Source organism: Cololabis saira, chromosome 13, assembly GCF_033807715.1.
Source record: "Cololabis saira isolate AMF1-May2022 chromosome 13, fColSai1.1, whole genome shotgun sequence".
NCBI lineage: Eukaryota > Metazoa > Chordata > Actinopteri > Beloniformes > Belonidae > Cololabis > Cololabis saira.
Genome location: NC_084599.1, coordinates 16,169,944 through 16,197,301, shown reverse-complemented (window position 1 = coordinate 16,197,301; position 27,358 = coordinate 16,169,944). Strand labels below are relative to the sequence as shown.

The following is a 27,358-nucleotide window of genomic DNA, read 5'->3' as shown; positions in this document are numbered from 1 at the left end:
AACTGTCAGCTCCTTTAAATCAGGGTTAAAAACATTACTGTTTATTCAAGCGTACTCCTAAATTAAATACTTACCTGCTGTACTCTACTGCCCTTATTTTTAACAACTTGTGCTTTTTATTATTTGACTTCTTTTCTTATCATCTTATTCTTAATTTTTTCAATCTTATTTGTTATTTACTGTCTAATTATGTCTTGCCGCTTTTAATGTCAATGTAAAGCACTTTGAATAACCTTGTGTTGAATTGTGCTATATAAATAAATGTGCCTTGCCTTAGATGTTTCTCTGCTTCATCACACCCTGATACAAACGACTGTGTCATTAACAGACTTTTACAGACCTGCATGAGAAGCTGATGATGGCCATTAATTAGAATCAGGTGTGGTGATGAAAGAAGACATCAAAACACGCAGGACTGTCACTAGGACCAGGGTTGCCTAGCCCTGGGTTAGTGGATGAGATTTAATATGAATGACTGCAATGTACAAAACTGCATGTAGAAAAAATTACAAAAGGTAAACCGTGTGTGTATCATGTACAAGAATGCACACTTAAACATGCATTGACATAAAACACTAGCTTGCACACACACATGTCTTGCCGCTAGTATGAGCGGGTAATTGTTTCTACCTGGAGTCATCTCCAGTGAGTGTTTGATGAGGGCTGGAGTTCCATGCTTGGCAGCATATGAGAGAGCTAATGGCTGAGGGCTAATTACCACCGACTGCGTTTGCATGGGTTGCTCTTTCATGCTAATGTTTCACAGAGGTTCAGACCACAAGGTTTTAGAGCGAGCTGATATTTCCCGTAGGCCAACTGGTTTATGTTTTGCAAACAAGAGAAAGCAAAGTTTCTCTTTGGTACGGGTAAAGCCACACTGCTTCGCCAACACTCCCGGACCAGGTAATCTTAATGAACTCTCCATCCATTCATTTTCTATACCTGAAATATACCTGTTGGGACTAACGCGTTATTTAGTAACACGTTACAGTAACGCTGTTAGTTTTGGCGGTAACTAATACTCTAACGCATTCCTTTTTAAATTCAGTAACTCAATTACCGTTACCAAACGGTGCGTTACTCCGTTATTTCTGGCCAGCTACAGTGAAGCTTTTTTTCCCCACATGCGGAGACCAGAAGAAACGTAGAGGGCGTGTTTGTGTGAGCATTCAAAACCATGACCGGTCATGGCGAGCCAAGAGAAGGCGAGTTTTGCAATGTGGAGATATTGTCATTATAGTAATCCCTCGTTTTTTGCGGCGGTTACGTTCCAAAAAGAACCCGTGATAAGTAAAATCCGTGAAGTAGCAACCTTTTTTTTTATACAAGGCTTCAAATTGCAGAGATCAGCACCGCCTCGCCCGTATTTCACTGCTCTTCTGATGCCGCTTTATCCTGACTCGCTCTGTAGCGTCTTTTTCTCCTAAAGCACGCGGTGCAGGTGTGTTTTTTCCAGAGAACAACATAGTTATGGGTGTTTGTCGTCGCTCTTTTTTCTTCTGGGCAAAACTATTCTTATAAAGCGACATGCCACCATGGATTATATCTGAGAACTCTAATGAACGATTCATCAAAGGCTCCCGTTCTTGAGCTGCTGCTGAAGCTTATTGGCCGTTCTCAACATTGTTGCTAAGTGACCAATGTTATTGACACAGGAAGTGAAGAAGCGGGGAAACTGTTTAGCCAATCAGAATGCAGAATACGATGCACAATTCAAATCCATACAGTACCATGCTGAAATGAAGGCTAGAGGGGTATTAATGGGAGCATTTAAAATAATGTTGTTTTTTTTTAAGTATTTAAGTATTAAGTATTAAGTAAGTATTTATTTTGTCTTACTTATTTTTTTCTTCTTTATGTATTGTTTGTTTTCACTGAGTAAAAGCTAATGTCTCATATTTTTGCTGATCATAAGAAAAAAGGGTAGGCACTATAAGCTACGGCTTCAGCCTACACATTTTCGGCAAAAGAAATGTTGTTTTTTTTCTTCCTTTTCATCTTGTTCTGTACAAGCCGAAATAAAGATTCAAGAAAGAAACTCATTACTTTTTGGTCTAAGTAGCTGAGTTACTAACTGAGTTACTTTTTAATGAAGTAACTAGTAACGGTAACTAGTTACTATTTTTCAGTAACTAGCACAACACTGGAGACTGCTAACCACTAAGCCACCGTGATGCCCTAATCATTAGGGCATCACGGTGGCTTAGTGGCCTAGTAGAGTTCATTAGGGCCTAATGAACTCTCATTACCTATAAATACATAAGGCCTGAGCATCCAAACATAAAAAATGATGATAGGATTTGTTTGGACACAACCATGATAAGAGGACTTTAGTCAGTTAAATGATGTTGCTCTGGAAAGGATGATGCAGTAGCAGTATTGGATATTGAACCTCATTGTAATATTACTCTCAGTTAATCAAGCTTCACTTTAAAAAGCACTAGAGCAATGTTCCTTGTGTTTGGTCCTGGAGAGCCACTGCCCTGCATGTTTTAGAAGTTCCCCTGCTGTAATACACCTGATTTGAATTCATATTCAATATTTTTAAATATTAGTAAATATTAAGTAGCAAATAAAAACCATCCCGGGAGAAAAATCTGACTCCATCACCAAGGTCTGCTCAAGTCTGTTAATGACCCATTCATGTGAATCATTTGACTTGAGCACCACTTCACTTCAGTTTAAAGTTTGGTACATCTCATCATTGGGTCTTATGAGAGTATTTAAGAGGATGGGGTTATTCAGAAAGAACATTGGATCAGGTCTGATCTTCAAGTGCTCTGTGGCCTTATTGACTGCAATGACATTATCGCTCACTGAAAAACGTAAAGAAAAAAGAAAAGAAGAAACTGAACCACACAGCAAGAAACTGAGGCTTGACCTGAATGCTGCACTGCACTTAAACATCCCAAGTGATGCACAACCATGATATGGCACGATCCTATTTCAGAACTAAAACAATAGGCTTCTAATATGACCTCACTGAAAAACAAACATGAAATTAAAATGAGCCCTTGCTTTTCCTCTGCCCTATTCCCCACGGTGAGTCTGTTCAGCACATTTCTAGTGCCACAATCTGCAGACCGAGCACTTTTTTTTTCCAGAGGCTATTTTTATCATGTTACACATTTGCATCACAAAAGGAGGCGGAGCCAATAACTTAAAAAAGGGGAGTTTCTAATAAGACCTATGCACATACGCTTCAAAGCTGGTGTTTGCTGTTCAAAGCTGCAGTCGGCAGGATGTTTGATATTTTGGTTGTATTAGTAGTCCTGGCATGAGTTCGCTGCACACTATGGGGCTCCGAGAGTGAGGAGTAAGAACGAAGCCTAAGCTGGTGTTTCTATTTTGGAACCTTTGAAGATGAAAATGTGGCATGTGTTCATCTGTACATTTGCGCCAGGGAACCATTCTGGATTTCCTTCTGATTTACTACAAAAACCAAGAGGAAGTCTAACAACTGGCAGCCCTGTTGGACCTTCTTCTGAATGGACCTGCAGACATGTGACTGCAAAAATCTTGCAGTCATGCACACTGTGAATCCAGTCTTCAAGTGCATGCAAATACAAATACACATGCATAAATTCATCAGTGTTCACCTATGTCCTTCACCTCTAAAAGATCAATTATTTTGACATGTTAGAGCTTCACAAGCACATGTTCAGGTTGCTGTTAGTCATTGCGTAGCTACACTACATGCCATGTTGATAACTGGAGGTTCCCTGGGGTTTCTTTCATCTGAAACTCTGTATTCAATCAAAACATCCTTTACTTGCTAAAATAAAACCTTCTTCCATCCAAAATAATGTCAACAGAGGGATTTTTTGAGGATATTTGACTTATATCAAGATATTGCAAATGAGGATCTATATAAATAGGCATGCTGCTCTAGCCTAGTGGTTATGTCACTTACGTGGTGGGGGAACATATGCAAATTGATCTTTGAAGTTGACCTTCGGTGGCAGATGATAGGTAGAAATATTATCCTCCTTGCAGGACATTTCAGCAACAACCTGCAATGTAAACATACAGCAAAGTAACCAATTTAATGAAAGGCCAACATGAAAGCTCACAGTGAGGTGAAGAGAACAACAGCATTGGCTGAGGAAGAACATTGGTAAGGGGGGAGCATGATGCCTGTCCCACCGTTGCTCCTAAGAAGCCAACTACCTGTCCACGCAAGACGGTGTTATGCACAAGACATGCAAAATGGGAATTTGGTAGAGTCCTCCTTGTTTACAACATCCACATCGGTACAGTCACAACAGTCTGATTTGACCTGTACATTTAAAATGCATAGAAGTTTCACAACTTTTTTTTAGGACAATGCCACCTATATTTTAGGCCATTATCTGCTACTGTACAGCACTATCAGGGACATATTTCGCCTCTCTGTATGTAGATATTGTCACCCTGAAAAAGATTGCTCCCATCAGGATCGCTTGATAAAGGTGGACACTCATGAGAACCTAACATTGATTTGCAGTGATCCTTCCTTCTATACAGATAAGTGGATAACAAGTTCAGCAAACTTTTACCCCCACAGTGGTGGATTCAGGATTTTCCTTTAATCCCTTACCCATTTACAGTTAGTATTAGCTCCAGCGACCAGGATTTGGCAGCTCACTATCATACATTACCTGAGTATGGTTGGCTCCGTCACTGAAGCACGGGCCACGTTCCTCTCGGCTGCTGCATCCAGCTTGTACTCCACTCACACCAACATTTGAATCTCTGTTGGTCCGGTAATAAAATTAATATTATACAAATACAAAATGACCAAAGTACAAACATCACATCCCTGCAATATGTTGATATACTGGCATGAAATTACAAATGACGCTTTCTTGGGGATAATCCCTTTTTCAGGCCTACCTCAAAACACGAACATATGTTATGCTGATGTGCACTCATAACATTTTAAAACAGTACATCAGTTTAGTCTAATCCCATTCACTATGTCCCTAGTTCAACCCCCTGTAGGTCCATTAATGCATTAAACATCCTTATCTAGGTCATTTTGCATCTTCACACAACAGCGCCCTTTACTGTCCTCACCTCCCGTACCCTCATCATCACTGGACACACACAGATGGGACACTAACCCCTTTCTGTCACTAGGACTTAGTCAACAGTGGAGGGAAAAAAAATGCAGAAAAAAGGGAATAAAAACAACTACATCTAACAGCAACTCATTAAGAATATACATGCAGTTCTTTAGTTTCGCTATTACTATATGTTCAAGCTTTTATAAATGTTTAAATAAAAAAGAACACAAATTTAAAACTGAGACGGGAGGGTTGTCAAAGGTTCACTTATACTCAAAAGCGACAAATATTTTGAATGGCACACAACACCATCCGAGAACACCATTTTCAGAACAACAAACATGGCATAAACCTCTTTAAGCAGCTGACTCTCTGAGAGCTAAACTCCAGCCATACCTCAGTTAAGACCTTATCCATTGGATTACACTGTGTAAGTATTTGTCTCTGACATGCTACAGCATGGTTTCCTGCTCCCCCTCTGACCACATGAATAGAGAGAGATGCATAGTGCCACAAAACATCCAGATTTATATGACTGTCCCTGAGTGGTAACCCTGCAGATGGAGAAGAACATCATCAAAGAATGATGGATATGCTATATCAAGTGGCGTGGTCTGGCATTCGGGCCAAACTAACAGTCAGGCCTCCAAAGGACAGCTTTGTTAACAGTTAAACTAAATAGCAGTGAGTAAAGGATTCGCTTTACAGAGAAAAGCAGTACACTTTCCCATGCAAGCCATGAAGGGCCTGGATGTTATTTCATACCAAGAATGAGCTTCACTCAAAGGGACGATATTTATGCTTTATGCAAGAGTTGCTGAGAAAAACATAAAATAAAACCTTGGAGCTGCATTTGTTGTTTTCTTTTAACATTACTCCTCCCCTCATCCCACAAGAGAGAAGAGACACATAACTGAAAAACACTCTTTTTGTTCTGAAAAATGTTCCATAATTTTTCTTAAAGCAAAACTTCCTCACTAATGATACAAATCTGCAAAAGTATATATATTCTGCATTAACAAATCACAGTTTAATAACCTACTATTTAAAAAATGGGCCAGAACAGATTAAACACATTTCATTTTCTTCCACATTTCCACAGATGCAAAATATTTTAAATGTCCTCTTGGACCATGTGCAATTTATTTAGAGAGTTTAATATTAAAAACAGAAAAAAGAAGAGCTGTTTATAAGTAACAATGTTCATGAAGATTCTACAATAAGAAATTTATTGTTGACATGCAAGTCACTGATTTGTGCAAAAAAATGTGTCAAAGAATAATTGAACCATTCTAAGAAAGATATTTCTCAGTGCAAAGTTTCAGAAAAACAGGGCATAGATATCCAAGAATTAGTCAAGGAACATAATGCAACGTCCATGTCCTTTAGAGGCAGTGTTTCAAAACTCATTATGCCACATGCGCTCAATTAAGCCAAAAGAGCCTAGGCATGTCTTAAAAAGCCCTGTCATTCTATCATATGCTGATGAATCCAAAAACATAACTTGAAAGGAAGAAATTGTACTGCAAAAATTCTGCAATGTCCCTGTGACCCTGCACAGGATTAAATGGGTATAGAAGATGGATGGAAGGACGGATGGAAACTCTGCCATGTTTCCTGAGCACAAGCTCATCTCAGATGGATGGAGATGTGCTCCAGTGGGTCTCAGATGAATCAATAGATCAGTTTCTGTTTTGGAAAGACCAATGAAGCTGTTATCAGTGGAAGATGGAAAGCCAGTATCTGTGAACAGAGGTACTTAAAGTGCCCATTGCGTATGTGACCTACATATGTGTGAAGCAGCACTTATGCAGAGGGGTGCAAAGCCATTAAGAGATTGTTTTAGTGAGAAGGATGTCAAACAATCCTGTCACAACTTTTTTAAGTTAAGATTATCTAAACACAGAGGAGTTGGCCTTTGAAGATACTAAATATAGTTTTGTTTGTATGCTTCTCTGTTAAGTAAAAGTTTAAACCAATCATTAAGTTTACACTTCACACATTTTAGAAAAATGTCAGTATTCCCTAGTAAAGTTGTTTTATAATAAAGTAGCATAATGTGTAAAAAATAAATGTAGCCTACTATTCAGCATTCTACTGCCAAAAAAGACATGCTATTGTTGATATTGTTGGCAGAGTAAAGTTCAATGATTGAAATATAAAGTGAGAAAACTGACAAATTTGGGGAAATAAAATGGAACTTTGATGGAAATATGCCTCAGCTTTTAACAGATCACAATGACTTATTATATAATTTGCTGAAATAACCTGGATAGTCTAAGTCCACCTTAGATCACAGTAACAGATGGGTCCAGCAAGGTGATTGCTGTGTCACTTACAAACACAGAGCTTAGAGCTGTAGCAAGGAATGGTTATATAATGTACAGTGCTGCATTAGAGACATACATGACAGTGAGGACAAAAATATGTTTTCTTAACCTGGATGCTGAAATGGATTGTCCGGCAGAGGAAGAATACGCATGACAAGACTCTTCTTTCTCACATCCAGCATGCCTTGCCTGGCCCTGTAAAATAACAAAATCTGAGTAATTCTCTACACTCTAGTATAATAAAAACTCATATCCAGCTTAAGTTTAAACAAGAGTAGTAGCATCTGGTTTTGATGCATGTTTGACGACTATTTTCTACCACTTAAGTTCATGGTTTCTCATAATAAGTCCATTAGTAAGGTTTCATTTTACCATGAATTTCTTTGTCTTTTTTTTCTTTTTTCTTTTGAATGTTCCAAGTTTGGCATGTCGCTCACAGTAAACTCTCCAACTTTCTTCATCAAAGCCATAGTTAAAGTAATCCGAGATATCAGCACCTAAAATCAAAACATAAATAGCAATTAACAGGTCTGAATATAATCTGTGAATTAAACATAATCTGTTTCCAAAAAGGGAAATCTGGGATGATTTGTGTACATCTTGTGTCTGACATCTTGTGTCTCACCAGAATTTTTCCAAGGTTTTTGCTGTACAGACCAAACATTATTGTTTTTTCTTATGACTTTCTGGCTCTTCTCCGATACATCCACGTCTAGCGTCCTTGGAGTGCCTGTAAAACATTATTCAACTGAATTGTTTAATGAAGCCATTATTCTTTGTGTACATGAAAACTACAATATTGATAAAGGTTTTAGGGTTATAAAACCGAATAACATATTAAATCCATGTCTTTCTGCTTTTGCGCTAGTGTTTTTTTTTTTAATATGTTTTCTTCGCTTTTGGGTGATTTTAAAGGTTTTGTCATCGCACTTTCTTACCAAATGACTGTGTCCTCCTTTCAGGTTTGTAGCCTGAGCTAAAATAAATAATGTGACACTAAAAGAAGTCAAACATTATCACCTGCTGTCCCCATCATCTTGGCAGTAAATTTAAATATGAGAAACATTTCAATATGGAATGAGACTTAACAATTTAATACTGGTATAGAAAAACAACATAGTCTTCTATGTTGATATAATGAGGGAAAAAAGTAAGAAAATACCTCAAAGCTATGCATGAGGGTTTATGACAAATAATTCAGATTATCCCCAACAGGCAAAAAAGTAAAGATTTATCATTATTTGTCAGTAGATGGATGGTAAACATTTGTATTCTCACATGCATGGCTGCATAGTTGAATAGAAATCATTTGTCAGCTGTGTCACTGTACTCATGATTGGAAAGCTTCTAAATCATCCAATAAAACAGAGGACACACGAAGAAAACAAAAACGGTTAGTCTGCTGATATGTTAAAGCACATTGAGATCTGTTGTGTGCAGTCACCGAGGAGAAATATTGCATTATTACGGTTTAAAAAAATACTGACTAAAGCATGTAAAATTCAATGTAATGACAACTTTTACACAATGTGGAATTAGCCTCACTGGTCCAGGTAGCTCAAAAATGATACAAAGATTATGTCTTACTGACTGCTCTCCTTTTCTACATAGCTCAAGTCTCACTGCATGTGACATTCAACATCTCATTACTTGTTTCAACATGCACATTCTTCCCATATGATAGCATAATCCTAAACACCTCACTGAATCTTATCATTTATGAAGTTTGGATACATTATGATTATGTGATGCATTATGTGACGCAACACAGTTTAAATGGCAAAAAATGTAGATAAAGAAGTTTGACAAAGGAGACGTTTATATTTTTCTACTTTGCACACACTCACAATGGTTGCATTAAGGTGTTTAACATATATGGACTGGTTTAGACTCAATAGCTGTATTGTTGAGCTTACAATTTACAAAATTTCGGGGTTGCACATTAATGATTTGAGGTTACATAGTTTGTTTGTTTGTTGTTTTTTGTTGCTGCTTGTCTAATTCTATCTCAGTTGCTATTACAAAAATGCAACAAATAAAAAAAAGAAAGCTTTGAGGTATGTAACTCTTAACAGCAGCTCATGAGGCACAAGCCTGACAATGCAGACAATATATAATTAATGTACCACCTTTATGTAATCAAATAAATAAATGAATACATCTGTCATATTTGCACTTCCAAGCTCACACACACACTAAAAAAAAAGTTATTTTTATGCATTTATTTAATAACTTTTTGTAACTAAATGTGTGTTTCTCTGCTCATGTACAATTACTACATACTAGTAGGGTTGCAAAATTCCGGGAATTTTCAAAGTTGGAAACTTTCCATGGGAATTAACGGGAATATATGGGAATTAACGGGAATATATGGGAATTAACGGGAATTAACGGGAATAAATAAGAAATTTACAGAATTGAAGGTTGGCCCTTAACAGGGAACTTAAATATAGTTGGGGGGAAATATATTGTAGAATAGTCTTGGCTAAAACAACCAGATTTAATGCAAGTACACTCCTCAATCACATGCACACAGCACATTGCTTACTGCAGGGCTATTGAGGCCACGCCCCCTACATGCACTGTGCATTCCTCCATCACATGCACAGGTGATTTCTTGAAGCCTGGAGGCCACACATTTGAGCTCAAAGCACAAGACTATTGAAGCCACACATTTGAGCCCACGGACTATATAAAGTCAAGTAAGTTTTGATAATATTATGGGGTAAATATATTTGATCTATAATGGTATTAATGTTTAACTTGCAAATATTAAATAAAAAAAACATGTTGAATGGGACTTTTTTGGAGGGAGTGGGGCTCCTTTCATTTAACATTTTGAATGGGACTTTTTTTTTGGGGGGGGGGGGGGGGGGGTCATTTTACTTTTTGATTGGGTGGGGGAGTGGGGTGAGTTAGTATTTACTCAACATTCATGTTTTTGTTTTTCATTAAAATAATTGTTCATACAAGAATAAAAACTAAAGTTCTACTCAAATAAATCTGTTGAAATGTCATGTTTTTGTATTGCATGGATATCTTCTTATGACAAAATAAATATATACATTTATGTTTGGATATGATACAGTTTGTTTAAATTACCCCCAATTTGCAGTTAATTCCCATAAATTCCCATAAATTCCCAATAATTCCCATAAATTCCCATAATTCCCATGGAAAGTTTCCAATTTGGAATATTTCCAAAATTCCCCAGCTTAACTTCCCATGGAAAGTTTCCGGAAAGTTTCCGGAAATTTACCGGAAATTTTCCACCCCTTTGCAACCCTACATACTAGTAGTAGAAGTAGAAGTTTTATTGCATTATCATCTTCTTATCGTTAGTTTGAGGTTTATATATGACTAAAAATGCAAATGAGCCACGTAAAGTATGATAAATTATTTTACATTTGAAGTTCACAACATTACAGAACATTTACTGAATATCTAAAGGTAAATACCTTCCTCTCCACTCACTTCCATGACAATAGTTAGTGTGTATTCCTGCCTGCCCTGCCTTTTAAATCTGGACTTTTGATCGTCGAAAAATTTGTTTCAATTGAATGTACACCAGAGCTCAAATTTGAGAGAATAAATTAACTTATTACTTTGCTTCTTGTTAAAAATGTGGAAAACGGAACAGACTGACGGTTTTAAGGCAGCTCAGTGATGGGGAAAACAGGCTCGAGCCAAGTAGACTAACGGCCACTGTAAAAGTAGAAATTAAATTACATATTATTTATTATGTTTTTTTTTTTACTTCAGTCTGCTGTTATATGATTTTCCTATTACCAATAAAGGTAGACAATTCTTCAAACCCACAAATACAAAAAATCGTAGCAAAATTGATAACGTTAATGTATATTTGTCACAACTGCCCGTGCCAGTTGCTGCAAGCCGCTATAGTTACCATAGCAACGCTTGGGTGACGTATATTTTCTGCGACTCGCGCATGCCACGTCACCTTTAAGAGACGTGTGTGTTTGTTTTGTTGGAGCCACTCTGACATCTCTGATGCTGTTTTTTTCCCCTATTTGATTGCATTTAGCCAGCACTTATTATCGGCAAAATGTTAACGGCTGAGGGCTTTACGCAGTTTCCGCTCCAAATGTGGGAGAAGGTGCTGTCGAAGGTAAAGAAAGCGGTTGTTTTTATGGATGACAGGTGTGCAGAGGCTCTGCACTGGGTCGGAGGGGCTGCTGCGTTACTCGAGGCTGGAGCAAGAAATGTCAAGCAGTTTTCCAGTTTCGAAGCCTGCAGCGCGAATGAGCCTAAAGCTGTTTTCGTGGTGAGCACTTTGTTGAAGGGCAGGACAGTGGATATAATTAAAGACATCATATCCCTCAGTCACTTCCAGTACTGTGTTGTCTTGACCAGTGTCGCCCACTCTGTTCACCTGCTCGCCAATAATGTCACGGCAGAAATGGAAGGAAATCCTGTGTTTGAGCAGTTTGAAGAAAAGCTCTGTGAATGGATGGGGAACATGAACTACACCGCAGAAGTCATGCATGCTCCTGTGATTTTCTCCCCTGTTTCGCAGCAGTTGATGATCACGCCAACATTTGCACACCTGTTTCCCCTGATCACACCAGATCTGGAGAAAATAAATGCAAAACGTCCAGAGAAGAAAAGATTTGTGAGCCTGAATGATGTAGACATACACTCTCTTCCTGTTGAACTGCAAATTGAAGTCAAATCCTTGGTTTCGGCATTGAATTCAATCTTTGAGACCACAGGTACGAGGGAAGAGAGCTTTGCCGTGGGTCCAATGAGCCGCATCATAGCAGGGGAACTGGCCAGTCTTCCTCAAGCCAGAACCCGGAGGAAGACTGCTCCTAATAAAGCCTCAATCATCTTTGTGGACCGAACAATGGATCTTACAGGTGAAGCCTATGTTTGTACAGAACTTACAGGCTTAGGTCATAACTAAGACTGCAAGGCTGTTTAGGAATCATTATCTGTCCAGTTAAAAAGTTAAAAACACTTAAAATATCAACCAGTTTTGCTGTTCATTCTGAATCCTCCTTGTCTTCATTTACAGGAGCTGTTGGCCATCACGGTGACAACCTGGTTGAGAAGATTCTGACTGTACTACAACCCTTACCTGGACATGTGACTGATGTACAGGTGGACATGCTGGAGCTTACAAGTCTACAGCGAACCCCTCATTCCCCCACCATCCTGGCTCCTGGCTGTCTTGCACAAACTGAGTAAGTGCATTTAATCTCTTTACAGTTTATTTACAGCAGTAACAAATTGCACTGTTTTACACACTCATAGTGTGTATAAAATTACCGGTATACAATTGTTTAAAGAATTTGATATGACTAAAACTATTTCTTGCAATTGCTTCTCTGAAGTTCAAAAATAACAGGATGTAATGGAAAGAAAATGTATATTCCATTACAATTCCACAGTTTCTCTTCATATCAATATTAATGTTAAGTAAGTAAATAGTTGTAAAGCTCCAAAAAAGGAGAGCACAGCTGCCAACTGGATATGTCAAATTGGCAGCCATAGGGCTTTTACAGGAGAAAAAGAAGTTATATTAACCTACTCAAATATAAAAGCAAATAGTAAAGGCAGTGGAGTTTGTAAAGGCATGTACCCAGTTGAATGTATATGTATAAAGTTTAATAAGCAAGGAGAAATGTGTGTGTGTGTGTTTACAAATGTGTTCTTAATTACATTTAAGCAAAAATCACTATTATTTGCATGACTGCAAAGCTGTTGCAAAACTTTTATGAGTTTGACAGCTTTGCATATAGATGGCATCTAGTGACAGACTGCAGTGATCGTTCTTCTAGCTTCCTCCATCTGCTCCCATGATTAATAAAACCGCAACATTTTCATGCATTGTATTTTGCTTTAATTTTATCTATTTCTATATATTGCAAATAAAGATCCAGATTAAATGATTTTTGCAGTGCATGAGATGTGGTAAATCAATTTACTATTATTTACTAGAACTTGATATATTTATTGAGATATCTCAACATGAGATTTAACAAAAAATTAAAATAGATAAATAAATTCAACCCTTTTTTAATTTTTCAGAACATAACATAATTGAAATTAACTTTTCAACTTTTCAAGATTTTATGTTTTTTTTTGTTCGTGTGTTTCTTTTTTTAATGCTCTAATAGATATTTATAATCCAGTCATGGCAACATTTATATGTTATTTTTCTTCTAATCCTGATCGACTGTAATTAAACTGATGATTTCTGGTTCATTCCACTTGCATTTTAAGGGCACAATCCCACATGTAATATTGCCTACAGATGAGCATTTTACTTTTCCTAATGCAAATTTTATGTCCCCCCTGGCACTTTGTACTTCATCTAATCAGTAATGACTTGTTTCATTCAGTAGCGTGTTATCATATAATAATATATATATATCATATATATATATTTTATTAATATATATATCTATATATTACATAGGGAAAAACTTAATCAAGTCATGATGATAGTAAAATGGAAAACCAGTCTCAAAATTATAGTCTGAAACAACAAACAGGAGCCATAACGAGACACAACAATGTCATGGACTTGTCTGTGTTGTTCTGATTTGCCTACCTTTTTATTTTTTTTTTTAAATTTCTGACATCGCATTTTTGTTTTAATCCTCTTGACCCTTTTTGTTTCAAAGGCATTTTTGGATGTTTTCTCATTCCCTTTATTGTTGTATCTTTGTATGATTCATCCGTTTTAATATGGCTGGTAAAAAAAGAAGTCCTTTATACAAGATGGTGTTGCTCTTTTTTCTGGCGACTAGGCGTGGTTTCGAGCATTGGTGCCTCCCATATACCCCCTCCCCAAAGTCTTTACAGGTGGAAATCATATACCTTTGTCTATATATTTGCATATAGGAAGAGATCTGATCACAGGGTGCCACTCAAGAAACACATGATAATGCCAGGTGTGAGCAGGTGTGCTTTGAGCTGCTCACTTGTGATCAGATTGCTCTGGACAGATTTTAATACAAAAAAAACCCCAAACAGGACTTTGGTGTAAAGTTTGCATTTTATCTGTGTTATTGTTTTCTCCTGGCCTAGTTCTCCCCGGTTGGTCCTGGCTTTGCAGGTGCCTGTGTTAGGCGCCTGCGGTGGGACTGTTTTTCATGGCAGGATTTAATCCTACATCATGTGTTCCACTTGGGTTTTGTCCCATTATGTGGTTTCTGTAGGAAAAAAAGACTGAGAGGAAGAGCTTTGTGCCTTGAGCTGTACTGAATTATGTCTGCCCATGGTAATTCCACTTGCGCATGTTATAGATGCAGATGATTTGAAATACTTTGTCATTTACACAACAATGAAATTAAAGTGCATCCTGTCCAATGTTTAAAAAAAAAAATGAAAAGAGCATTAGTTAAAAAAAGAACATTAATGGAGATGAATGGAGCATTTAAAAAGAAACAAAATAACACAGTAAAAAGTAACAATAAATCACATTTGTACACACTTGGCTTTTTGCATATTGCACATACCCCTCATGTTGCGGTGGGGAAACAACAGCTTATGTGTATTTAATCATCACTAAGTGATGCGACTGCTTTGTGATAGAAACAGTTCTTCAATCAATGTGTCCTTTAATTTAATAGTCTTGGATTTCCTGGCTGAGGGAAGGAGCTCAAACACAGTGTCCTGGGACTTTTGGGCTTAAGAAACTATTTCTTGATTGAGGGCAGCTGATACCTCTCTGTGCAAAGGTGCAGCTGCTGTAGCCCTTTCACTCCCCAAAAACCTGCACTCTTACACACACACTTACTCGCACATACTTACACACACACACACACATACAATGTGAGGACACTTTCCATGCAGCAGAAGTAGAGGGTCACCTGTAACTTCTGAGAGGGGATTCTTCCTGAGAGATCTCAGGACGTATGGTCTGCTGGGATCAGCTTTGTGGTATTAGCGTTCCAGGGCAAGTCTTCCTCAACCTGTGAACCCAGGAACCGCAAGGATGAGACCCTCTCCATAGGGGCCCCACTGATGTGGAGCAGTGGAATATCAGTGTTGTTTTTTCTGAAGTCCACTATTAGCTCTTTGGTCTTGGTGGTGTTGAGGACCAGGTTGTTGTGGCTGCACCATCGGCACAGCTGTTCCACCTCATCCCTGTTAGCAGACGCTTTCCCGCCAGAGACTCCGAATACGGTGGTCTCAACAGCAAACTTTATGAAGGCATTGATGGGGTGGGTGGGGGTACAAGTGTAGGTGTAGCGGGCTTAGCAATGCAGCCCTGTTGGAAAGCAGTGCTAAGACTGGAGTGCTGTGGAGATATGGGAGCCTACTCCAACCCCATGGGACAGGAAGTACATGATTTAATAGCAGCCTGATGTTCAAGGTCAGTTAGCTTAGAAACCAGTCTGTGGGGAAGGAAGGCGTTAAAGGGCATGCTGAAGTCCACAAAGAGCAGCCTCACGGCACTCCCCCAGCTCCTCCAAGTGGGACAAAGCAGCATGGAGAACTGTGGCAATGGTATCCTCTGTGGTTTTGTCGGCTCTGTGGACAAACTGATGTTTATCCAGAGCCGGTGGCAGGCTGGCTATAATAAGACTCCGCACCAGTTTCTTGAGGCAGTTCATTCCATTGGATGTGAGTTCCACTGGACTGTAGTGCTTCTTAACAAGGGTTAGAGTGCGGTCCTGTTGTCAGTTGACTCTGTATAAAATAGAGTCATAAGATTAATTTCATTTCATCTTTGTTTTTGTGTGTGAAAACATAATGAAAATCATCTGATCATAGTGGGTCTCAATATTAAACAGCATATTATTGAATATTAAGCTTAAAAATGTAACCACAGATGAATAACTACTTCAAAAATGTGTTTCACCTTTTTATTTATTTAACAAAATTAAGTCAAAAAGAAAAAAAACACGTGGTTTGCCCTAAATACCCTTTATTGCTTCCAAGAGATTTAATAGGCAGTTGCAATCAGGTGCTTCTAGACCTCCTGTAAAAGCAGATGTTTTTGGCAGTTTAGTGGTCTGGTGCATTCAAGTGCTTAACATAATGCCAAGAGGGAAAGACATAAATAAGTCTTAGAGAAGCAATTGTTGCTGCATGGCAGCATGGAATGGTTTAAAGGACCATTTCCAAATAATTTAGAGTTCAGTGTTCGACAGTGAGAAAGCATTCAAGGCCGTTGGCAGGAGTTGTTGTCCAAGCAGTTTTAACACAAAGGTTTAATCTCAGACCCTGCATTCTTCACTGCGCATGTTAAATGTTGAAGTCCACAACTGCATAATTTGAAGTGGACTGAACAAGCATGGTAAAATGGCGTCTGGACAAACCAAAAAGTATTTGGAACAATATCCTACAGAGAGATGATACCAAAGTGGAATTGTTTGGCTTTAACGCCCAGCACAGACTGGTGAAATAATCATTATTTCAGTTTAAACACCTCATACCTACTAGCAAGCAGAGCAGTTGATTGGTGGATTTGGGATTGCATTTTCTGGAGCAAATCCCAGCTGTCATGCCATCAGTGTTGTGCTTATTACTGACAAAAAAAAGTAACTAGTTAAACTTACTAGTTACTTAATTCAAACTGTAACTCAGTTACTTTGTTGATTACTTACACCAAAAAGTAATGCATTACCTGTTTACAGTAACTTTTTAGTTACTTTTTAAAAATGTTCCTCAAAAAACCTTTTATATTTTATTATGATTCAGTCCAGCTGCTGCAGCAAAGTTATGTCCCAGTCCAGCTTCTTCAAATGGGATTGTCCATATTTGTTGAGACGTCCAATTGACTCTGTTGCACTTTACAGACTACAGCCTGAAACAAACGCATGCAAAATGATCATATTCTGGCTAAGTTTTCATCATTTTTACTGTCAACTTTGACTCTGAAAGATCAATGCTACCTTTGTTTTGGTAAACCCTCTGTCCACCTGCAAACGCTTTCCCCTCCATTTAAGCGACAAACTCCTTCTCCCCTGTTCGTCATTACTTCTCCCTGGGTCATCGCACAGCTGACTGTTAAGAGTAGCTACAGAAAACTTGTGCAGCACCAGGTCGGCTGTGAACAGGAAATTTTTTTACAGAAAGACAACGTTGCCATACTACACCCTTGTCAACTCTAATGAACTGCATATCAAAACTCAGTGATTGTGACTGTATTTAATATTGTGGTTACATGACACAGCTAAGCTCGACATGGATTAAATATTTCAGATTTTGTGCTAAACTCAGCAGCACCAAGCACAGTCCCCATTATATTATATAAAAAGGGTTATTTGTCAGACGATCAATTTAAAAAGGATGGTTAAGTTTCAGACAGCGCATCCAACGTACAGAGCGATAGTTTTGCAGCAGCAACATTTTCTACCATTGTTTAAGATCTTTTGTGCCAATTATAACTGGAGTCGGAGCCAAATGCCTTGTCTCACAACATTTTAGATGATCAGTTCAGATACTGCGTGCAACTTCTTGCAGTTTCTCAAACATAAACCTACAGAGGAAGAAGTGCAGCTGACAGGAATAAGTAAGCAACGGCAGCGGCTGTGCTTGTGTGCAGAATGTGTTTGATCAGGACCAGCCGGATCAGCAGGAGCATTATTGCCTGTGCTATCTCCGAGCAGATGGCCCCGTTGAGCCTTATCACAGATGTTTAGGAGATTGAAGAGCTGCCGAGGCGGAGCAAGAAAGAAGACTAGAGTTCCCATTTTATTTAACTGCGTTAGTGCACATATCGCTGCAGGCACTGTTTATGTCAATCACTCCAGCATGTTCCAAACAGGAGCTCTGTCAAAGCATGTTTTCAGAGGTGTGTTGCGCCCAACTGCTAACTTCTCCTGATTCTTCAAGTTACGAAATCAATTATTTCTCCTAGGGAATGTTGTTGCATGATATGAAACTTTGTAAACCATTACAGCCCACTCCCTCTCATGATAAGTAGCATAATAATTTCCGTCCTAGTGGATGTTGATGCAAGTTTTGACTTATTAAGATATTTTTAGCCCAGACTACAGTGTGTTTTGGTTGGTTTTGTTTTGTTTTGTAGTCTATCTCAAACTTTTAAATATCAGGTTTGGACTTAATGTGGCCCTTTTTTTTTGTATGATATTTTCCTCAGTAATTCCAGGATATTTTTGTAGATTACTGTGTCTTAAACATTCTGTGGGTGGTTGTTGATTCTAGCTCTACGAGCGAGACCCCACAGTTACTTTGCAATTACTGTTGTATTGTCTTTCATAACCTGTTGAGAATATTCCATATCCTACAACCTGACTTTCCCTCGGTGGTTTCAGTGGTCATGCCAGAGAGAATGTATACTTTGCGTGAGTGTGCCCACTCTTGTAGTGCTGGCATTCCTTTTCTGATGATTTTCTAATCAGTGCACCGTTTGTGGTATATAAAGTGATGTTAAAGAAAGTGTCTTTGTGTCTTTGTGGTCATATTCCTTCCAGCCCAGTCTGCGTAATTTGCTGTGTTTGGATCCACAGCCATTTTTTGATCCTGAGTAGGACATATGAACCCCACTGGCTGAGGTCATAGAGTTTCCCTTCAGTCTCAAACCAAACCCTGTACTTCCATCATTTTGCCGCCCTGGGCCGTGATGCTGTGGTGGCAGCGTCTGCATTGTGGCCATAAAGAGTACGGGTGGCCAGGGTGCTCTGGGCCTGCTTCAGGAGCTGTTGAGATCAAACCAGGCAGAGAAACCAACCGCACCCTGCCATGATTTAAAAAAAAAAAAAAAAAAAAAAACAACACTGAAAGGTAGCCATTTCCTCAAATCTGCCATGCAGACCCTGCACATGGAGAGAGGAAGTACACCTATTTCTGTCTCAGCTGGGAAATATGAGCTTGAATGAAAGTCCAAGTGCACTGCTTTTAAGTAGAAGCTGGTTCTGGAAAAGTAACAAGAGCAGCAGAGATAATAAAGTGTGGAGAGAAAAGAATAAAAGATAAACAGACGAGCGCAGCTAACCCTGTTTTTACCCCAATAAAAATAAGATGGTCATTTAAAAAAAAAGAAAAAAGGAGTTGTTCTTTCTCTGACAGTTTCTTCCAGTGCAGAGACCATGGAGGCAGAAGGGTGGCACAAACAGAAGAATGAAGGTGAAGTCTTGCAAGGGATTCACTGTCTAAAAAGCAACTGCTGTGTCATTACACACTGTTCAACTTGCCTTTGAAGATAACTATAGAATAGGGTGCATAGTAGGTTTATTTGAGTGGGAGGTGAGCTCTGTTGGACTCTGACGGCATTTCAAGATGCTGATCCAGGAACCAAACGTACGGTTCTTTCGTTTGTACGTTGAAAACTTGATCCTTGTAGGAATTAGGCATGTTCTACTCCCATCATGGCTGAATCTGCCTCGAATAATAAATGTTACCCTGATGGAGTTTTAGTTTTTTATGTAGAATCTGCCTTGGACATGGTAAACCTATTCACCTAAAAGAGAAAATGTTTTCCCAGAGTGTGAGTCTTAGTTTTGTGTCACATTTCATAGCCGTAAAAGTAATTTTTTCGATGTGCTCGATCATAATGGTAAACATCTGTTTCCAAGAGCAACAGTTGGGCTGATCCAATGATTTAATCCAATAATCTTTTATCATTGTGACTTTTATCAGCAAAAGCGTATAAGTCAATGTATAAACTGATGAGGCTGATATTCATTTCCCATGTCCACCTCTTCGTGTTACGTCTCTCTCCTTCACCACCCAGTTGTGCTTTCTCCTCTATTGTAGAATGGTATCACAGGCTGAAACCCTCAGTACATAAATCAAGTAGATTACCTTCACCTGAACAGCTTGTACTCCATGTTCCCATCAAGAGTGAGATAGCATAACCTATTTTGTCTTGCGTGCTGTCTTCTGCTCTGTGGTTTGATTTTCACTTCAGAGCACACTTTCTATTTTGGAGGGTCATTGTGGATTTATTTAGTAGCTTGATGAAATGGTCCTGAAGATAGCTCCTTAATTCGTTCAGGCTCTTTCGTTCAAAGAGGCCCTACCGCTGGCTTTTATTTTAAATGGTCATATAGCCAAGACATATGAGAGGAAGAAGATTCTTGCCTTACAACCCCACATCCAGATTTTTTACTCTTCTGTCTGGATTGTAAAAGGGTTTCTAACTATAACCCTCTTTGGATTTCTTGACGTTATCTCACATGTGTTCTATGGATGCTGCTTCATATTATAATGATACTTTTTATCCTCTTGGACTTTTTAAAGTGGTCATTAATATCTGACAAAATGTTGTGCTTGGATAAAACCTAAAATGAGGAAGGAAAAAGGAGAGAAAAGGTTGGGAAGATGAAGGTTTTTGTGAATATATCCATTCCTGTGTTTCCATGCATTTTAAGCAGCACATTCCAATTAATAAATAAGTTTAAGGGATTTGGACAGTTGAGAGCCACTGATGGAAAACGTTAAGCTGTTATTTCAAGGTGAGCAGGATTTAAAGAGCAATATGTAATGTGAGGCCAAAAATTAAATCCATACTCCACAATCCAATCAAAACTGGGCCAGTATACTGTAGCTGCACAACATGAGTTGCTGCTCTACCCTCGCATTCGAAACGAGAAATCCTGCATTCCCTCCTCGCCAATTTTAAGGGGTCAGTTCAACGCCAAATGTATTGTGACTCAAAACCTAAAATCTGAAAATCAAAACACAGGATCTGTTACCCATAGCTCAAAATCTCTGAGTGCAATCATTTTTCTCAGTTACACTTTTCTTTTCACGTCGTCTATAAAACCATCTCCATTTCTGAGCAGTCTTTCTCAGTTGAGTTCTTTTTGTTTTCGTTGCAGTTCTGAAACAAATCTCATCGGTGCTGCATCAATCTACGGCGGGACATAGTCGAGATCAATACATCTGGTGTTACATTGTTACAATAGTAACTTGACTGGCTCTTACATCAAAAATCAGCAGCGGTTTATTATCATCAAACTAAATGTTGCAAATTCAACATCAGACTTCATTTCTTTGCTGTCCATGAGCTGCCTCCAACGGGGGTGGGGCACGGTTTACCTATCCTAAAATGGTCATTTGGGGGCGGTACCTACATGACTGACAGCAAGTTCAAGTATGCCCACAAACCATGCAACTTCTTTATCTCATCATGATGTACTGACGCCACTATGATACTCGCTACCACCACACATGGCAGGAACTGGTATTACGAGACTAGACAGCTCGAATCTAGTTATTTAGCATGCTAACTCGAGTAGCAGTCAAATATAAAGTCATCATTTTTGTGACATGACTGTGCTTATTTCTTTACATTATCTTGCTGTTTTATGTGATTTTGGGATATGTTAATCTACACACTGATCTACACTCTAATCTTACACCCTGCTACTTTTAATACAAAAGCAGTAACCACAAAATGTGTGAGACTTAAGGGAGTAGCAATGGATCAAGAATATCAATTTTTGTTAAGAAATCCATGAAGAAATGATTGAAATATTTCAAAAACGATGTTCTGAAGGAATCCTGCTATGTAAAGGGCAAAGGAGCAAGCCTAAGATGATCAATCATGATCTTCAATCCTTCAGACAGCGCTGCATCAAGAACCACCATTAATTACCGTTGATCGCATGGGCAGGGGGTTACTCTGAGAAACCTTTGTCATTCACCACATTTCTGTGCCACTTAAAATGCTTTTGTAAGAAAAAAAACATTAAACTTGTCCAAAAGCATCGATGACTTCTCTCATTATAAGGCGCAATATCAATGAACGAGTCTATTTTCATACATAAGGTGCACCGAGTTATAAGGCACATGATAAAACATATATAAAGCGAAACAAAACAGTGAGTCAAACTTTATTCAACTCATACACGATAGCACAGAATATTGTTCAGCAGTAACTAATACAGAAAAATACACTCGCATTTTAAATCATTCTTCTTCCACAAATCCAAAAATAAAAAGTGGCAGAGTTAAGCGTCGTACTACGTCCTGTTCTCTGATCGTTGCCAGCGATAGATAGTAGACACGTGAAGTTAATGTGAGTTTGTAACAACGTTGTACTCCAACACTTGATTATAATTCGATTATGATACAGATTTGAACACCTAACGTTGGCTTGACGTCTAATTATCGTAAGGTACATTGACCAGATGTTGGATGATGGTTGCTTGCCAGCGCTACATAATTAGTTATCTAACGTTGTTTGATGTTGCAACCCGTATCCAACCAAGGACCGACTTTAATGTGTCAGCTGAACAGTCCGACAATCAATCAAGCGAGCCGCTTCATTGCTTACCAAAGTCGCACTAAAACATTTTGACAGATTTTGGAGGGCAGTGTAGCACATAAAATTGGTTGGAGGTCAGTAAACACAACAAAATTGATACATAAAGCGCCTCGGATTATAGGGCGCACTGCCAATTTTTGAGAAAAATTAAAGATTTTAAGTGTGCCTTATAGTGCAGAAAATACGGTAGGTCATCACACAGTGGTGGATCGACAAGTCAGTATACCAGATCTCTTTGACAGAGATGGACACTATATGCTCATGTCCAAAGATGGAAACGACATCTATCACTGTTGTCAGCAACAAGCCCTTAAGCCAGGCTCTGTCATGTTGGCTGTATCGGTGACCTTGTTAAAGGTCATTTACATTCGTATGATGGCAACATTAATGCAGAAATGTTAACCTTGATTTTGGAGTGATATTTTCTGCCTTTAAGACAGAATCTTTTCCGGTTGTATTCATGCATTTTCTTTTAAACAAGAACGTCCAAAACCACGTTCTGTTCACATGAAAACCTGGTCACATAAGAAGAGTAGTCTTGAGCCATCCAGAGAACTTGTGCATTCATACAACGGTTTTAATTGCAGTTTATTTTACTTTACTTTTTTTTTTGGAAGGTGACAAGAAGAGATGGGGAACAGACTACACATCTTTGGCAGACTGACAGGTTTTTATTTTCATTCCCCCACCCTCCATCCATTTTTAACCTGACTTTTTTTAGCTGTCAGTCCTAAATTTGCACTGAACAAGAGAAGAATCACCTCAGAGAATTTATCTGACCTAACTGTGCTCCATCTGGAGTTACAAAAGGCTTCGCCCAGCAATTTTAACATGCAGCACAACTCCCAAACAGCCTGTAGACAGCCTTCATTGAGTAAAATCTGGAGTTCCCCTAAGTCAAATATCATTTTATTATTTTATTTCTCAATTGATTTTAGCTTACAACAAGGGATTAGGGAGTTTAGACTGAAAACACTCTTGTGTACTGTATGTTCAAGTGACCGAAACTCACCAGTGAGATTTCCTTTTTTGATGCGCCTCTTCTATTACTTCCTTACTTCCTGCTGAACTCCTCTCCCTCCCGTCTCTGCATAAATCTGCTGGGTCATTTGTCGCTCTTGCCAGAACACACAGACACTCAAGGCCAGGTCTGATTTTGGTCCAACAGCCTCCCTTTTCCTCTCAAGTTATGTCCTGTGCTACCCGAAGATGTTTACAGGAAACCAACTGTGTTTTTGCCCTGTTAAACACGCTCCATAAATGAACGTACTGACGACTGGGGCTGTTTGTGTGCACTTCTGCAGTGTTTAGCTGCAAAGGTTACACGTAGCATTTTTCTGTAAAGATCTTGGATAATCAAAGTTGTACACTGGACAGGTTGTTACTTTGGTTTCAGTCTGCGGTTTGTGATCTTTAGCCTTTCGTGGTGTTTTTTATTTATCTATTTTTTCAATGTAACATTTTATATTTGAGTTAAACAAAAGTGACCTGAATTGATCAGATTCTATTGAGTGGACTGTTCTGTTTGATTTATTTAGTTTTTTCGAGAGCCAAGTTAACTAAATTGATACTACTGGAATCTTTAACCTTGTTCTTGATGTATTTTGTGGTGAGATTTGTTTACAAAGATTTTTAGATATTTGTCTCCGAGACAGCTACTAGGCCCAGTAAATCTGTGTTTGATTAATTTATTCATGTGGAAACTATTTTAAAAAGAAAAACAATATTGCATTCCATTACTGCAATTAACGTTATTAGTTCTATGGACAACCGATATCACTCACCGCTGAGTCATGCCATTGATACTGAGTTTTGTGGTGAAAAGTTGTGCAAGAGGGACTGAAGAAACTTTTAAATGTGTTTAAACACACACACATACACGTACGGATGTTTAACCAAATGATGGGGGCTTCAACATGAGGAGTAAATTCAAGAAATCCTGAGTCAGAACGATTTTAGCAATTTTTGTCTTCTGCGTCATATACTTCCAGGAACAAAGCTCCCCTTTCCCCCTCTCTCTCACTAATGACCTGGACATGGTTGGAGGCGCTTTACTAGACACACATGTGCTCATTTGTTAACACATTCAACACATTCTCATATAAGCAGCAACATTTGATTCTTAACTACCTTTTAATGTTATGACATTCTTGAACCATCTAATGAAATATAGTTTGTCCACACTCTCCAAACACACCCGCTCAGCCTTTTACAGCAAACTGGTGGGGACGTTCCCCCTCTGTGCACACATGGCAAGAGCAAGAGTGCCCCCTTCAGTCGGAGTATCCTATTCACTAAGGAGAACCAGTCCACACTCGCACACAGCCCCGCAGATGGCCAAACACACGTATCCCACTTTCCCACAACGCCCACCCACCCCTGCTCCATAGCAGAGTTGTTACTCAACAAGGTTTCTGGCTGGTTTGTAGCCCGTCTCACATTCTGCCAATATAAACCTAGTTCTCTCACTCCCCCACCTCCGTCTGACCAAATGGCCCAGGGAAGGCATCGTAGTAGTGGGCCAGCGGTGTTGTTTCGGGGAGGGTGGGGGGGCTAGGTGGGCAAAAAGCCAAATGAGAACCATATTTCATCCACACTCTTCAGAGCCCCCTCCGACTTCCAAGAACACACGCAGACGCACAGGGTTGTGTGCAAATATATACAGATGCATGTGCACGCAGTGTCAGACACAAACACACTCATGACCACTTGCATATGGCTCGGTCAGATCACACTATTGGTATTTCAGCAATGACAAGCACGTGGGACTTCATGATTTGTGTAATGTGTCATGAAGTGTTTGGGAGGTGTTTTTCTAAAAGATAGAAAATCGTTCTCCTGACGTGCCCCCCTGTCATATCTCTTGACCAATCGCTACAGTACGCTCATTCATATAAAAAAAAATAAAATAAAAAAAAATGATTTATTTAGTTCTTTATATGAACTTTTTTTTTTCCATATCAGTTTTTAATTTCAACTTGTCCGGGGTTCAGTGTTTTTGCAGGTCTTTGTGTCTAGTTCTATTGTGAAGATGGCGGGCGTCCCAGTCTGAGCCCCACTACTCCCCATCTAGCCCCAGCCCAAGGTCTGGAACAGATTACATCTGATATTAAACACATGGCAGCAGTTAGAAAAGAGAAAAGGCGAGAGGAGAAAAAAGACAAGAAAGAAACGAAAAACAGCGGACTTGCCAACGCTGTCCCTCCTGCCTCCCCTCTCTCACTGTCCTTGGTCCATTTTCTTCCTTTATCTTTTTTTTCCCCCTTTGGTTTCTTGACACGTCTGAGGGTACACAGATCACTCGTATGGCTAGTTGTCAAAATGAAGGCAGAGATTTTAGCTTTTATGCCCTTCTAACGAGTGTCTGCATCTTTAACACGGGTAGAAATTTGAACCGACACAAATTAAGACCAAGATATAAAATGCGTTTGTCGCCTGGAGTCAGCTACAGAAACAACTTTCAAGAGAAAATTGCCCTTTTGTGCCGAGTTTAATGACGATGATGAGGCACTTTTTGATCCCATGTTGTCCCTCTCCCATTAGAAACGCTCCTCAGCCTGTTTCGTAACATCGGGGATAATGAGATGAGGGACTGAGATGTGCTCTGCAATGGCACCAAGAGGCGTGTTGTTCTCCAGACTCTCATGTTTGCCTCTGATATGAGGACGGCGCTGATCAGTCCTGAAGAATGTTGGCACAAGGACATTTTAGGTGGATTGAGAACATTCCTTATGATCCCTCTGCTAATTTCAACTTTTTCCTGTGAGAGGTCCCACTGGGGAGTCTCCACTCCCCGGCCAGTGGCCTCCATCTACGAGACAGCCATTCAATCACGTCCGTGTTGTCCTTTTTTTCCTGTTTGTTCACGGGAGCTTGCGTACTCTGGAAAAACAAGCAAGAAGTCACAACAGCTGCTTGTCGTAATGGTTCAAAAATTAATTGTGCAATACGTATTGTGCGTATTGGAAGATTTTTTTTTTTTTGTTTTGTTTTTTTTCCTCATGACTAAACATACCTGTTTGATTGTTCTATCAGATCATCTGCAGCGAGGACCATGTGGGAGGCCATGCTGACCAGTAAACATAAAGAGGCGGTGATGGAGGTCCGTCGGCACCTGGTGGAGGCAGCCAGCAAGGAGAAGCTGCCAATCAAGATGAGCATGGGTAAAAACATGAGCGCCACAGATTGAGAACATGTTTTTTTCCACATTTAGCATTAAATACATTTATACAATACACAGAAGAAATGTAAACATTTGCATCACATGAAAGCATCACTTGTAGAAATGTGTATATACTTAAGGAGGAGCATGTGTTGGGTAGTGTTTTGGAGTAGGATCATAGCGCCTCCTACCGAGGTCCAACCTCTCTGCCTTGCCGTGTGTTTGTCCATATGGTTTCAGAGGAAATCTGAACCACATGTTGGCTGCATGACACACACTCGCACAAACACACATGCTCTCTTGCACACATGCTGCGTTTTGAAAAACTTTTGTTGTTCGTTAATGAAGCAAAGGTGGGCTGAAGCGAGGGATAAAAATATGTGGAGGCACGCAAAAATAGAGCCATTACATGCAGAAATGTACACTGGCCTCGTGCACGGTCACCCCTGTGTTACCCTCGTACTCATGGAGGTAATGGTTGTAGTACACTCCCACCAACACACACACACACAGGGCTAATATGCAGGTTAACATCTGGCAGAAAAGGAGGGGGTTAAAAGGGAGGGGTGGTGTGGTCCCTTAGCTCCTATAATCTCCG

The 27,358-nt window shown here is 39.2% G+C and overlaps 1 protein-coding gene across 1 annotated transcript in view; it reads left to right on the top strand.

Annotated features, from left to right (window-relative positions):
* Positions 1 to 11,351: 11,351 nt before the first annotated feature.
* Positions 11,352 to 27,358, top strand: part of scfd2 (sec1 family domain containing 2) — a 108,944-nt gene continuing 92,937 nt past the window's right edge. Inside the window, exons 1-3 of the mRNA XM_061737079.1 lie at positions 11,352 to 12,258; positions 12,417 to 12,585; positions 26,634 to 26,761. Coding sequence (XP_061593063.1) covers positions 11,445 to 12,258; positions 12,417 to 12,585; positions 26,634 to 26,761 — 1,111 coding nt within the window. The 5' untranslated portion in view covers positions 11,352 to 11,444. The remainder of the gene's footprint in view (positions 12,259 to 12,416; positions 12,586 to 26,633; positions 26,762 to 27,358) is intronic.